At 33.8% G+C, this 15,789-nt stretch overlaps 1 protein-coding gene and 1 pseudogene across 1 annotated transcript; both read right to left on the reverse strand.

Moving 5' to 3' along the window:
* Positions 1-2,592: 2,592 nt before the first annotated feature.
* Positions 2,593-3,209, reverse strand: LOC149532940 (non-specific lipid-transfer protein 4.1-like). Its single transcript, XM_089805365.1, has 2 exons — positions 2,854-3,209; positions 2,593-2,775 (listed from the first exon to the last, which is right to left on the reverse strand). The coding sequence occupies exons 1-2, from the start codon at positions 3,207-3,209 to the stop codon at positions 2,766-2,768; spliced, it is 366 nt and encodes a 121-aa protein (XP_089661491.1). The 3' UTR covers positions 2,593-2,765.
* Positions 3,210-15,227: 12,018 nt separating this feature from the next.
* LOC149532941 (non-specific lipid-transfer protein 3 pseudogene) lies at positions 15,228-15,584 on the reverse strand (annotated as a pseudogene).
* Positions 15,585-15,789: the final 205 nt, after the last annotated feature.

Below are 15,789 nucleotides of genomic sequence, written 5' to 3' on the forward strand. Positions count from 1 at the left end.
CCTATAAAAAAAATATTATTATGAAATATATATTAATATTATTAAGTCTCTAGAAAATAAATACATGCCATTGCGATATTTAGTTTGAAGAAAGGATCAAAATGGTCCTTCCAAGCAATTTTGAGAGGAGTGGTTGGAGTAGGGGGTAAAATATTATCTTTATGAAGTGCTAAGATAGCCTTCAAGAATTGGTAGAAGTGTCAACCCACTGTCTCTTTCAAGTGACCAAAGTTATGGCCAATCTTACGATTCCTTAGATTGTGGCCAAGGGTATGCAAGAACATCACAAGTTGTTCTTCTAATGTTATGTTTACTATGCCTTGAATGGTCCCTTTTTGCCTTAGAATTTATGCCAACCAAAAGAAGGCTACTCTACTCATGTGTATTTTGTCATGGAAATCTATGATATTGGAATGGATAATACAATTTAAAAAGGGCATGCAACTCTTCTTTGCTTACGCCTATGTATTCTAGTATCTTCTTCAGAGGATGCAAGGGTGACAAGCAAAACAACAAGCATGCACATGAAGTTAACCTTCCTAATAATGTCTCCTTGAACTTCTATATCATCAATAGGATCCATTGAGTTACCTAAAACCACAATACAGAGTAAATGTTTCAGCAAACATTTCATAGCAAAGGGAGCACAAATGGGTATTTATCCATATTTATCTAGAAATGTAGTTGCAATTTATAATTCCAAAATTTGAACATAGTCAAACCCATAATCCACAAGTTAACATATTCCTATATAATTTGTCTCCATGACTAATTTTTTGAAACTAAAAAGAAAGAAATAAAATGGATGAGCTGCAGTTGGCTGCAACAATGGAGATGAACATAATACTTAATTGCCATGCAATTTTTTTATCTTCAACTATTGTTATTTCTGGTCTTATTTCCTCTTCTCTCAAAGTGTCTTAATGTACATGTTATAAGCCTACCCAACATGATGTACAAGAAAGACTATTCAATGTAATCATCAACTTAAAATCACAACTATACTCAATTATTAGAGAAAATATAATTTCATATTTGCTAAAATAAATCACATCTAATTATTTTGAAGTTCATCCAATAGCCACCCACTTGTGCCCCTAGTTTAAATTTGTGGACATTAATTGGAGTTGTGCAACTTTAATTACTCTTTGTTCATTGCTTTTCTTTAGAGTCTTTGTTCATTGTTTTTCTTTTTTAAATCTTTGTTTGGGGATTTTTGTTTTCTTTTTACATGTTCTAATCATCTTTGTTTCTTATGCCAATTATGTCTAGCAATTTTCTATAATTTTTTAGCCTATACTAAGTGATGTTGTATGCTTCTTTCAAACCACTGTGGATTATTTTGGTACTTCCAAAGGTTTTGTGTCAGAATTTATCCTAATCTTATGCAAACATTAGATTGTATATGAATTAGTATTAAGGACACTTTCATATTTTGAGATTTTTGTTTGTAAGTTCCTTTCAGCTTCTTCATTTTGTATTCTTGTTTGAGTGTTATTCTTACAATCTTAATTATTCCTGATTATGTTGCTCCTATTATTTTGGTGTATGACTACATTCTTTAGTAATATTTGGTGTAATTCTATGCACACTTCTTAGTGGGCGCGTTCTTTTGGTTATGCTTTTTACATGACAACTATGCTTGACTATGTGAGAAGCTCTATTTAATTTTCAGCTAGGAATATGGTCTTGGGTAAGAACCTCCTCTTTAGTCATATTGTATGCACCTTTAGAGTAAATTTGAGATGAATGTGTTGGTTTAAGTCATTTGATTATGTCTCGTGATGTGAAGAATCTTTGTTCTAGATTTTCCCAAGCCAAAAGTGGAGATTAAATTGAAAATTAACATTTTCTACAAGAATCATTGTTTGAGATTTGCTCTTTAGTTTTTGCTTGTTTTTATAATTTCATTATTTTCAATGTTTTCACTGGAACCTATGTGCGCAATCTTTCCACTCTTGCCTTTCATGATGATTATTTATAAAATATTTTACAAAGCAAGATTTTGTATTCACTCAGCTTTGATATATGTTTCTCACTATTGGTTATGTTGGTTATAATTTTAGTAATGAAATGACCATTTTGTTGTTTTGCACTTAATTATGATCATGGAGACTAAAATTTTTAATGTTTTTATATATAACTGATGAACAAATTTTACTAGTTTCACAAGTATTTTATTATGTATAACATTTTTATGATTATATCTATTTGTTTAAAAATGGTCTAATATATTAAATTTCTTATCAATTTCAATGAACAAAAAAATTAACCAAAAAAAATAAAAATTAACCAATTAAAATACACTTAAAAAAAAATAAAAAATTTAATCTTATTCTAATTTTAATTTTGTACAACCAAACAAGGGATTAACATATTCCCAATCGAATTCGAGATGAACCAAACAAGATTAGGATTACCATTTTCCATTCTTATTCTCCATTTCCAATCCTATTCCAATTTTGTATTCCAATTTTCAATTCCTATGCCTACAACCAAACTGACCAGTCTTGCTTACACACGATATTGAAAATATAAAACTGTGAGACATTAGAAGTTCAATTGTCATTTGTAAATCAGAATCCCATATATTGACATCTATGATTGCAAATGGATAGAGTACCCAACGGTTCCTATTTTCGAGGTCTTTATAACACGCCTTTACATCTAGGAAAATAGAATTAGGATATTATTCTTCATATAGCTTCTATAGCCACTAAAGTCACGCTCATGGTGGGCTACGTCATGGGCAGATTTCAGGGAGCTCAGCTGATCCTGTTCATCAAAAACACACTTTAATGGCGACTCGTGATAACGCAGAGTTAAAGGAAGAGGAGAGTAAAAGGAGATTACTTGTTGCAGTCAACGGAAGGACTGATGGGAATGCCGATGTCTACTCCGCAGCGTTTGGGTAACTCGGCAGCTCTGCTGTAATTGACGGGAGCTCCCCCAATTATCGACTTAATGCACTTACACGCTGCCTTTCTGTCATCAGTTGTACTGGCGGCGGAATTCAGACTCCTAATACCGTCACAGCATGCCTTGGCCGGCTCAGCATCCGCTCCTGAAACAAAGGCCGCGCAGGGGACTAAATCAGAAATAACAGTCATGCACGATATAGCGGCATATGCCCCCGCGCTAATCATCGCCATCACTGCAAATATAACATAAACGAATTCCCACACGCTCTTCAATGCTAGTCTTGCCATCCTTAACTCCACAATCACAACTCAGTTCATCTGTGGAAGTAGCGGAGGTAGGATTAGAGTACTTATAGACGGAGGGAGATAGAAAAGAGAGATGCCGTGAATGCGAAAAAGAAAGTAGCATTTACTGCGAAGATTTCGCCTAAGTGAGTTTTTGTTTACAGTCATTATCAATTTAATTAAGATGCGGAGAGTTCGTTTCGATATTTCAAATTTATGATGCCAGCTCGCTTTGCTTTAGTCATAATTCCAGGCAAAGTGATCGCTGTTTTATTGGTGTACTTAAATCAAATGATGACATTCATTTCTATGCCGTAGACACAATGTCTAGGCTTACGTGTCGCAAAGGCGAGAGGCATACACAGTTTCGTAATTTGGTAGTATGCAGCCACTTATTTAGATAACTATGGAAGGGGAATTGATATACTTAGTTTTACCTTTAAAAAAAAAAAAAAAAAACCTCCTCTTTCTAAATTATCTAATTAACTGGCTATATAGCCATTTTTCATAATTCTTGGTGTGCAAAAGGTATGCAGAACATATATTGAAAATAAATTTTGAAGAATTAAATGAAAGAGAAAGACTAAATATAGAATATTGGCTATTCATCAAAGAAGAAAGTAAGCTTTATTGCTTACTATCGAAACATACAAAACTTCATAAAGAATTCTTGTAAATATGAAACAAGAGAAATAGTATACGCTCTTATTGAATTTAGCACACATATGACGTTAAGTCAGAATTGGTATATACTGTTTCAAAGCTTATAACCTATATATACAATTGCATGTTCAATTCCAAATAACTTCCTATTAAATTGTAAGTTGTAATGTTTTCTTTTAAACCATGACAATCTTAATAAGATTTTCTTGCAAATAACAAACAAGAGAAAGACCATACACCCTTATTGATTTACAAAGAAATCTCAAAGTACATACATTTACATGAAACTACATTCAATAGAGTTCAACGCAAGTTGTTAAGTCTAAATAGCTAAACAATGCTTAGAAATTCATAATCTATGCACACAATCACAAGTTTTATTTGAAATAATCATGCATTTAGTGATCATAATTGTAAGTGGGTACACTTTAATAGAAACTCAATAAAATGTAAAGTTCATTTGTGTATAATGAATGGAAACCATGTTCTTAAATTGTCTATCTCCCTTCCCCATGCATGTCCTAATTTCTCCTCCATTTTTCTTGTGACATTTAATACTTCTTATTCTTAAATACCTCAAAAATTACCCTTCTCTTTCTTTATTGTTTTTTTTCCATGCCCTTAAATTATCTAATCATATATCCATCATTTTGCATTTACATTGTGAAGGTGTAAACATGTGAAATTTTTTTTATGGACATTCTCTAACTTGCATAGTCATAGAGTTTGATGGAGACATAAACCATTATATGGAGATAACTCCAACCACATGTGGGAATAAATCAAATCAAGAATTTTACAAGAGAAGCCATTTCAAGACACTAAAATCTTTAATTGACATTTGTTGAGGATCATAAATATTTAAAAGGCCAAGTGCCCAACTAAACTTTAAAACTCAAGATATTAGAGCCCTTACAATGTCCGTCACTTAGTTATTCTTAAAAAATATCTAGTTTTTTATTGTTATAATTATCATTCATCCTTTTATCAAGGATACAAATTTCCATAGTACTTGATGACAACTTGTTCTACACTATCTCGGTTTGTCCAGTTGATCAGTGGTTGGTTTATGGTGTATAGGCTTACTACTTTACAAAGTTAACCACGCATCCTCGACATCCATCTACACTATTCCATAATTAATTCACATGCACCATAGATTTTACTACTCATTTAAAAATCTTCTACACAGTGAATGTTGTTAGAGGGCATAAATTAATCAATTGATATTGACAAAGTTGTTAGCATAGATAAACAATTGACTAGTTGCTCAACCACCAGTATTGTCAATTGACCAACCATTCACTTCACCCTCCACCATTAATGATGCAACTAAATATGATCAATAGTGACCATATTCAGGTTTCTCTCTTGTGTTGTGTTATAGTTTTAAACTTGGTATCAGAGCCAAGTTGATTCTATGGTATTCTGTAACCATAAGAGTTCTAACTTGAGTGCCTATTGAAATATGTGTGCTATCTTGGAAGAAAATTTCTTGTTTGTGATTTTATTTGGAAATTGTGACTACTATAGTAGCTTGCACTGTAAGCTGAGAGAGTCATATGGGATATGATTGTGAATTTAAATTGTGGACCCATTTAATTGGTTGAGATTAAGTGTGTTTGTATTCAATTTTGTGGGCTCCTATGTAGAATTGTATTAAAGTCTAAGATTGGTGCATAGGAGCCTTCTATCCTACTATACATGATTGTTTGGAATGGTTACCAAGTTGTTTGAGTTATTGGGAAAGCTTAGTGAGGATGATATAAAACATATTGGTGAAGAGTGCCTAGCTTGGAGGAGAAGTTTTTAAAAAGAGATCAGTGTTCAAGAATTTAAATATTGGTGAATGAAATGAATCAATCTTATGAATAAGATATTGTTGTTTTGATGAAACATGTTAAATAGAGAATCTAGAGTGTGGGGCTGCTATTAACGTGTAAAAGTGAATGTGCCAATAATAGATATGTAGTCCATGTAAAACCTCTATGCAAGCGTGAGTGTCAAATGTGGATACACATTTCTTGTGACAGTGTTTGACCAAGCTATTGTAAAAATAATTAACAACATTTGAATGGTAGTTTTCTAATGGTGCATTTGGTCTCAAAGAATTTCAAATATGGAGTCTACAAATTTATCTTCTTGGTTTGTGTGGTTGTGTGGTAAGTATGTGAATGGCTCATGGTGAGAAGGTGTGTTAGAATTCTTGTCATAATGCAAAGGTATCTATGTGCTAATTTGGGCTTAAAGTGCTGGGATTCAAAGTGAGTAAATGTTTACTTAATTGTTAAGGTTCTATCCATATCAAAAGTTATCATGTAGTAGAAGAGTACTGGATTTATATCCACCAACCAAGTGGTGAATACTAAATTAATGGATGATTGTTAATGGGCCATGTATTTTGATTAATTTTTAAGTGCATGAGCTATTGTAAAGGGTACATTATTGGTTGTGTCAGATACCCCATCACTTTTTGGTTTAATGTATTGATGAACCATGTGCTTGAAAATGATTTCTATATTATTGGTGAGTACAATGATTGGATACCCATGTATCTCGATAGATAGATTTCTTTTTATATGGACTAAATAATTAGTTTGATGCAGGTACAAAAGGAGAAAATCCCATATAGATGATAGTTTCCCCATTTTGATGGTTTGTGAGTTGGGTGTTCTTGGTTTGTGGTAATCCAAAACCACTTGAGTGCTTGAAGTTTATGGTGATCTTGAAACCATTTTTGATTGAGGTTTGTGGTGAGCCAAAACTACTTTAGTGTGAAGTTTTTGGTGATCTTGAAACCACTTGAGTGATGTTTGTGGAGTTTGTAAAAAAGTTAAAACCACTTTGATATTGCATTGGTTATGGGTGCTTCGTACAACACCTAAAGTGTTTGTGATGAGGGGAAACAATATGAATGATAATATTTGATAAGTGATTGAAAATGGGTACCTTACAAGGCTTTAGGACATGATCCATCCATTTTGGATTATGGGGATATCTAAAAAAAATCAAAATAATTAATTTATGGGCGGGGGGGGGGGGGGGGGGGGGGGTTGTTAGAAGGTATAAATTAATAAGTTGATGTTGGAAAAGTTGTTAGCATAGAAAAACAACTTACTAGCCACTCAACCACTAGTATTGTCAACTACCCATTTGTTCACTTCATTTTTCACAATTATTGATGCATCAACTTTGATCAATAGTGCACGTGAAATTTACTATGCCTTTCTCTATAAATTTGATTAATTAGCAATGCAATCTTAGAATTGTCATAGTCACAATGTTGATATAAACTAATTTATTATCTACCCTCTGCATCTTGAAGTTTGCATTAGTTGAGAAGAATATTAGTTTTAGTTATTGAGAAGTTTTCAGATCTGAACTGAGAAAATGAATAATGAGATCATGAATTAGATAGAGAGCTATTTAGGATGAAACTGAGCATGATTGATGTGAAGAATTACAAGAGTTTTGTTCAAATTTATGGATTTTGCAATATAGACTCACATAAGCTTGTAGTTTTTGAATTTTTCATCAATGGGTTGTTGGAAATGAATTTAATTATGGAGTGAATCTTTCTAAGTTGGAGAACTTGCATTAGAAGCACAAAAAAAACACCAGGTAGATCCTCTATTTGCATGAAGAATGTACTGTGCAAATTGTGCCTCAAAACATCATGCTTAGCCAAAACTATCATCCCAAGATGTTGATGAATACAGATGAAAGTAGAACTTTGAACATTTACAAGAACTCAAACACAATAGACTACATTTCTACAAAATAAATTCAAGCTAGCTATGTGAAACCATTTAAAGAAATAAAGAATAGAAAACAACAAGATAGGAGGATAGAATGGTGAAAAATCCACCTATTAACTCATAATGTTGAGTTAACTCATCCTAATAATATCCCTCTTAACAAAGGCCTTACAAGAGTCACACTAATGAAACTATTTTATTACAACCATCCATGAAATTACATAAATGTTGGACGTGCTCTTGCAATCCAACTGAACACCTACAATCCAAAAAACCCAAGCATAAGATCTCAATGATAAAAAAGGCAACACATTACTATCACTGCTACACTGAACTCATGAGCTATACAGAAGCATAAAAAACATCAACTTCTTAGTCCATCACAAATATGAAGTAATCCTTTTGGAAACAAGATAAAACATCATCCAAAACAATAACCTAACCAATTTCTCCAATCCAACTGATAAACCCACGAGACTAAAAATTACAACAAACTCTAACCCATCCGATCACCTATACCTCAAAAGTATCCAACATCATAAAATAATGTCATCAACATAACTAACCCATGGAATACAACCTCAAGCTTTATGTCCAATATAGTTGATGAAAATGAAACACATACAAGAACTCCTACTATATGGGTAATATAAAATCTAAAAGATCAAAGGCATACTGAGTTTATTGGTAATATCAAGTCTAAAAGATCAATGTAGAAGCTACAACCATGGAAGAAGAAACATAAACATGATAACATGATCTAAACCATCTCCCCCCAAAAGATATCATTCTCCAAGTGAACAAACCATGTTCTCAAGAAAAATGTATTATGCCAAAACTCTAATATCCAATCAAGAGTGTATCATGGCACAATATAAACATACTTAATACCAACATCATGTATCAAGCACTACAAACACTTTAACCAAATAATTTAAGAGTCCTCCATGGCTCTAAGATGTTAACATCTCCAATCACATCAAGATGCAACCTCCAACTAGTGAACCAACAAATATGAAAGACCCATATGCACAAATAGGATCTAAGGAATCCTCTAACATATCCAATACTAAATAAGATCATCCATCAATATGTGATGAATATATAGTCATTGCTAAAACTCCCTCTAAATGGGAAATTAATTTTCTCTCCAGGAATATGATAGACCCTCCTACAAATATTGAAATCATCTAGGATCACACATCACAACAAGTAGAAGAAAGAAAAAATTAACTATTTATAAAATGCTAGCTTCGAGAATGATGATCGGGAGAGTGAGCAACAAGGGGGCTAGGGTTTCTATCTCAGTGGATGCTTATGATGGTGAGGGCAAGGAGTCTCAAGTGGAAAAGGATGATAGATGAGGGCCTTCTTTGTGACTGCTCCCTCTAGCTTTTTTGGGTGTTGTCATGTTTTTAGGGTGGACCTCACTAGTGCATGGTGGAGTTGTTTTTCTACTGTTTAGTGGCCATCTATTGTTGAAGGATGGTTTTCTTCCAGTGTCTCTTCTCCTCACTCCATAGGGGTTTGGCTCTTATGGGTGGTGATTGGAGATGAAAGGTCCCATGTTGGTGCTTGGGGTGTTGTTGGGTTGTGCATTGGCTGGACCTCTATAAGGGGTTGGGGTTTGTGGGTGGAGGTGTTTTTTGCAAGTAGCCTTGTTTTGCACTTTAGGTTTTGGATGTATGGGGTCTTTTGTCTTAGGTGTGTTGTTGGTCCCTACCTCTGGTGGATTCTCTTGTATTTGAAGTTTACTAGAGATGATGATACAAATAGGTTTGGTTTGGATGGCTATGTATAGTGGCTTCATCAAATGTGCTTTTCCTTGGGGCCTCTAGTTATGGTTTGTGGGGCTCATGTGAACCCTAGGGTTTGCAGGGACTTGGATGTTGATGGACTAGTCTATAGGGGAAATGTAGACCTTGTCCTTGGTGCTAGTTCTATTAATGATGGTGTTTTCCTTAGATGGGTTTTCATTTTTAGGGGCTTTACTATTAATAGCCTCCCTTGGCTAGAAAATTTTGTTCATCATTTAGGGATTTTGTTGCCCCTTGGTGTTTTTTTCTTTAGGGATTCCTTTGGGTACTCATGTTCTAAGGTCAAGGCTTCCTCTATTTGGGACTAGAATCTAATTGAGGTAGTGATTTCAGATCCTTGAATGCCAATGTGGTGGAGGTTTCCTTTGTTATGTTATTTCACTTTCCTACTTCCTATTGAGGTGGGGGAAAAGCTTATGGAGGTAGCTAGTCATTGGAGGAAAAGTGTTTGTGAATGTGTTCAACGGATACTCTCCCATTGTTTGTGAGTATCTCTTTCTTTTTTTAAGAGATCTGGCCAGAGAGAGCCTGTATGGATGTGATGTACTTCAAGTGGTGAAGAAGGGATGACTCCATAGCTAAACACCTTGGTCTTACTCTTTACTTATAAGTTCACCACTCTTATCGATGTGGAGCTCCCTCTTATTGAGGTAGAGATCATACTTGGGTGTTGGAAGGAAGAGGAGACTCCTATTGAGATACTAAATACTTGCACTACTTTTAGTGGTTTTGTTAGTGGAGGAAGGGGAAACTGCTCTTACCTTTGGGGTTTGGTCTTCCTCCCACCTACTTATCTCTATGAGATTATGGTCTTTTGGGAGTTTGCAGGGGACTGGAAGACTTCTGACAATGTTTTCCAAGGCTGGAGCCTTGCCTGTACCCATGGTTAGATGATATGCATTGTGTTTTCCAAGGCTAGAGGTATAGTCTTGTTTGGCCCTTTTTCTTTCCTTATTATTTTGATAGGTGTAGATGGCTTGAGTTTGTTCACTTGTTCTTGTGGTGATTTCCTATCTTATTTTTACTTTTCCTTGTGATCGAGTGATTGTTGGAAGTTTTAAAGGGCACACTCTGGTCCTTTGTTGATGTTTTTGGTTTAAGTCTACAACTATTATAGGGGCTTGTCCCAAGTCTTTCATTATCAATGTTGACCATGGTTGGTAGGTTAGTCACTTATGGACCTTTATCTTTGATAGAGGGAGATCTAGCTTAGCTAGATCTTTCTATACTAGGTGTTGTTAATGTTTTTCTTTTGGTGTCTAGTGTTGTGATTGTACTTTGGGTCAGAACTTGTTAATTGCTGCTTTTCTTAATAAAAAAAAGGAAAACAAACATTTGAAAATAAGCAAATACACCATGCTATAAATTATTTGAGTTTTTATTTTTATTTTTAGTTTGTGAATGTGAGGGAATGGGTTGTATATCAGTCCCTTGTATATACTTTCTTTGTATTTAAGACTTTTCATGTCTATTCTATGTTCATGCGTAGATGTTTGTAAGCCTTTATTGCTTTTAGGTTAAAAGCATTCCCTAAATTCATACTTATATAAAGAAGGGATTTGTACCTTCATATAAAAATTCTAAGGGTGCTTATGTACTTCAATCACAAAGTGAACCAACTATTAGTAGCCGAATCTTGTCTTCTCAATCGGGCATTCAAGCATCATTTTAAGGTTGTTTTCACAATATAAAAATTTGTTTACTATTAGATACCCAATTAAGTGGATATAATTAGGTGGGTTATTGGAAGCACCATAATGAGTAATGACATTGATAAAGTATATGTGGAACCACAACATATGTTTCTGTTATGAGATGCCTATAAATAAGGAAAAAACAAGTGAAATGAAACAAACATGACAAAGAGAGAACACAAACATAAAGTACTATATGAAGGCATACATACCATAATTTACATCCCACCTCCAATGACATCTATGAGGCATATACAACATAACATATATGTAAGTTTAAGAAAACTAAGTTTTGTACTACTAGAACTATAAGAATAGATGAAGTGAAGCTCTAAAATAAAAATTACTATTATCTAAAATTATATAGGGAAGTTCTATGATTAAAACACATCTTCAATGATCTTACCTTTATTTTCCTCTCATTGGAGTGCTATATTTCACTATTATTTCCTCAGAGACAAGAACATATCCCCCATGTTGCTAGTCATTCTCTTATTATAACACCATGTGGCCTCTTTTATGATTGCAAGACAAAAAAGACCTATGGGAAGTGTGAAGAAACCACTAGAGTGATAACCTCTTCAAATTTTACAACGTCTTTCAAATCTTTGGTAAGTTATAGTGTGGAGATTTGTTTTCAAAACATCATATATTGTTGCATAGGCTAGTTTTTCTCAAGAAAATGCACTAGAAATAGGCCACCATTCCATGCCTCACAATCAAATATGTCATAGTGTTGCACTATATCCTCATTTACTTTGTCTTCTCTAATGTATTATTCCTTCATTTTATCTCAAATTTTTAGAACAAATTCTATTTCCTTGATAAGAATCCTTCTATGGATAAGGGATTTTCAACTAAATGGATTTGACATTTTTTTCAATAAAATTTTATACGATAAATGTGAATAATTTTCATTGATCTAATATTAAATATTTAAATGATATGGTACAAATTTTTATTACACTTTTAAAAATAGTTTCCCAAATTATATATAATGTGATTCAAGCCATGAACATAATTGGAAACAAGAACTTTGAAAATATCTTTCCATGAATTTATCTATTCTATTACATATATTGAAATTGTTCTTTCTTACATAGTCTAATATTGTGGATTCACTATAATAGTAATTAGGAAAGATAGTTCATTTATAATAGGACATTTATTTTTATTGAAAGTAAATACCTCAAAACTCTCTAGTGGATACAATAATGAAAAAAATTAATATAGAATTTTTTGAAAATGATGTTAGATTGCTTGATTGTCGAGTATATTATTTAAACTTGTGGGAAGAAATAAATTAAAATCTTGATATATATTGGTAATTATTTTTATGAAATTAGATATCAAGGAGCCTCTTTAGATTGTTTTGTATCAAATATTGTTTTACCATGTGGTCACATCATAACTTCTATAAGAAATTCTCACTAATCGAACAAAACCCTAACCTTAATTAAAAATACCTATGTACACTTATTACAAAATCATATTTAAAAGTATCCATTCAATTTAAATTTATAATTTAGAGTTATGTACTAGTGCTATTTATTGAGGCCACAATAATGGTTCGCACTTTCCATCATGGAGAAAGTGGATGGAAAGTGCGGATTCCATTTCTATGAAGCTTTGAAAGAAGCCTAAACTTTGAATGAAGGTCCTTAGGGGCTTCAAATAAAGCCCCCTACTTCATTAGAAGCCCAAAAGTTATCAGAAAGTGCTTATGGGGCTTAATTCGAAACCCCCCCTAGTACCACACATTCTACAACTAGGACTTCGAATGAAGGGGGCTTAATTTGAAGCCTCTCTGAGGGATTCATTCGAAGTCCCCTTGGTGCCACACATTCTACAACTAGGGGCTTCGAATGAAGGGGGCTTCATTTGAAGCCTCTCTGAGGGCTTCATTCAAAGCCCCCTTCATGCCACACATTCTATAACTAGGGGCTTCGAATGAAGGCGGCTTTATTTGAAGCCCCCAAAATACAATTTTTTACAAATTTCTTAAATTGTCTATCAAATTTTTCCCTTCTGAGGGCTCAAACAAGGGAAAAGTAGTCTATATTTTACAACTAAATATACCAGATTGTTCTACTTTGAATAGACTTTTCAATGATTACATGTTTAATATATATTGTGACGTTTTATTTGTAATTTTATTAAACATAGGTTGTTTGGCCATTTCACAAGTATCTGTTTGAAGCTTCAAGAATAATAGAAAATAAGAGAAAATAAGTTTTGAAAAATATGTCCTACAAAGATATGTGTGTTACCTTTCTAGAAAAACAAGAAAAAATCCATTTCAATTTATACAAAATATATTATATTGATCAAAATCAATCTATGTCTAATTTATCGTTAACACCACTTTACCATTGAATAGAATATACAAATTTTAATGAAATTAAATGAAACCAACTAAAGTTGCTAGGTATTGATGTTATCATTCTAGCCTTGAAAGAATTTATCATTATCATATTTTTTCAATAAGTTATGTTAATCAAAACAACAATCACTCTTTAAAAATATCGATTTCTCATATATACCACTTCTTGAAGGAGAAAAAAATGGAATTCAATCACTTTCACAAAAAATTTAATGTTTTATTAGAAACTAGAAAGAAAATGCTACCAATCACTAGTTTACATCATCTTAAAATTCTTTACGATTTTTTAGTAATACCATCTGGAAGTGAAGATTTTTAAAAAATATTCGTTTTAGTGCCAAAGTTGACCAAAAAGTGGGAACCATTATTGTGGTTAGACTATAAAATAAATAAAGAACAATCCGTATATTTTTGGATATGGTTTTTTGTGCCATGATCTACATAGGTCTTTCATTATAATCTATGGTAGTAGTCTACATTACAAAGGAGTCACAAAGTTAGGTTTTAGTCTCAAAGTCCACATAATAACATAGCATAAATGAGAGGATGATAGGCAATAGGATTTAGGTGAGGAGTAAACATGATTATCAAGAGCAGGGATAAGGATCTACATGAGACATATTTTCTGGGGATGTCTGTTTGTCAAGAAACAGTTGTATTCAGTTTGTAAGGATCTACCAGCTATTTTTCAGCATAAACTAAATTTTGAAAGAAGTCCTTGTTGGTGTAGGGTTGCATACTAATATCATTGCTGAGGTAATTAGACATGTTATTTTGACTCACATATGGAGATACAGGTGTAAAACTGTTTTTACAAATCTGAATAAGGTTCATCAGAAAGCTGCTCCTCTTGAGCTTTATTTAGACATTTTTCTGTGTCTGACTTCTCTCTTTTTCCAACTATAAGGTGAGGCTGAGAAGAACTTACAGGTGGATTTTCAAATTCAAGAAAGCTGATTGCTTATTCAAAGAAAAGTGGTCATACATCTTGGTGTAAAGTCTTTCTTTAGCATTGACATGTGTCTATTGTATTTCTGTTTTGTTATTATTGAAAAAATAATAAACATTGTAAAGTCTGTAGCTTTGTAATTTTGACTGTAGCAGCCATGATAAATTCTAGTTAGGTGCAACTGTTTGCTGCCATATTCTTGTATTCAATTATTTTTTCAATAAAAATAAAAATAACATAAACTTACAAATTGGGGTAAGACGAAGTTTTGAGATGTTTGAAGCCACAATCTAAAAAGCGACACATTGTCACTTGCATAACATCAACGAAATTGTTATCCCAAAATGTATATGGTAATCAACATTTTCCGGCCCCTTAGATGTTACTAAACTTCTACTTTATAAAACACCTCATATCCGGCAAAATAACAGCAGTCATATAACTGAAATGTCGATATCAGTGAAACAGTTTTTGGTTTTCCTTTATCGCTCAAGGATAATACATTCTTTATTATCGTCTCTTTATGGAAGTACAAGCACTTGCTAGTGGAATTCAGACGCATTATTTGAACAGCATGAAACATAGCAAAATAACTCATCCAGCAACTATATAAGCTGGAACACTCTTGGTGGCTACGTCATGGGCAGGAATCAGGAGGCTTAGGTGATCCTGTTCATCAAAACATATCTTAATGGTGAGACATCACAGTAAAGAGTTTAAAGAGGAACAGAGCAAAAGAAGATGATTTAATTGCGACTTACTTGCTGCAGTCGACGGAGGGAGTGATGGGAATGCCGATGTCTACGCCGCAGCGTTCGGGCAACTGGGCAGCTCTGGTGTAGTTGATGGGAGCTCCCCCAATTAAAGACTTAATGTAGTTACACGTCGCCTTTCTGTCCTCACTTGTCTCGGCGGCGGAGTTGAGACTCTTTATGCCATCGCAGCACGCCTTTGCGGGCTCGGCGTCGGCCCCAGAAACAAAGGCAGTGCAGGGGAGTATATCTGAATCCACTGTCATGCACGATATAGCGGCATATGCCCCTGCGCTAATCATCGCCATCACTACAAACGCAACGTAAACGAATTCCCACACGCTCTTCATTGCTCTTGCCATCCTTACTCTTCACAAATTATCACTTACAACTTGAGTTGTGTGAGTAATGGAGGTAAGGATTAGAGCATTTATAGATGGAGGGAGAGAGTAAAGACAGATGCCATCAATGTAAAACGGGGCAGTAGCATTAAATGCAAAGATTTTGTCTCTGGGAGGTTTAGTTTACAGTCACCATCTTTTCTTGTGAGGATTAGGAGAGTTGGTT

The sequence above is a fragment of the Cupressus sempervirens genome, chromosome 10 (genome assembly GCF_028749045.1).
Source record: "Cupressus sempervirens isolate cs-2001-9-10 chromosome 10, ASM2874904v1, whole genome shotgun sequence".
NCBI classification, from domain to species: domain Eukaryota; kingdom Viridiplantae; phylum Streptophyta; class Pinopsida; order Cupressales; family Cupressaceae; genus Cupressus; species Cupressus sempervirens.

What these genes read in the sequence shown, in the direction of transcription:
- LOC149532940 (XM_089805365.1), bottom strand. Translation starts at nt 3,209, where the DNA reads ATGGCAAGACTAGCATTGAAGAGCGTGTGGGAATTCGTTTATGTTATA.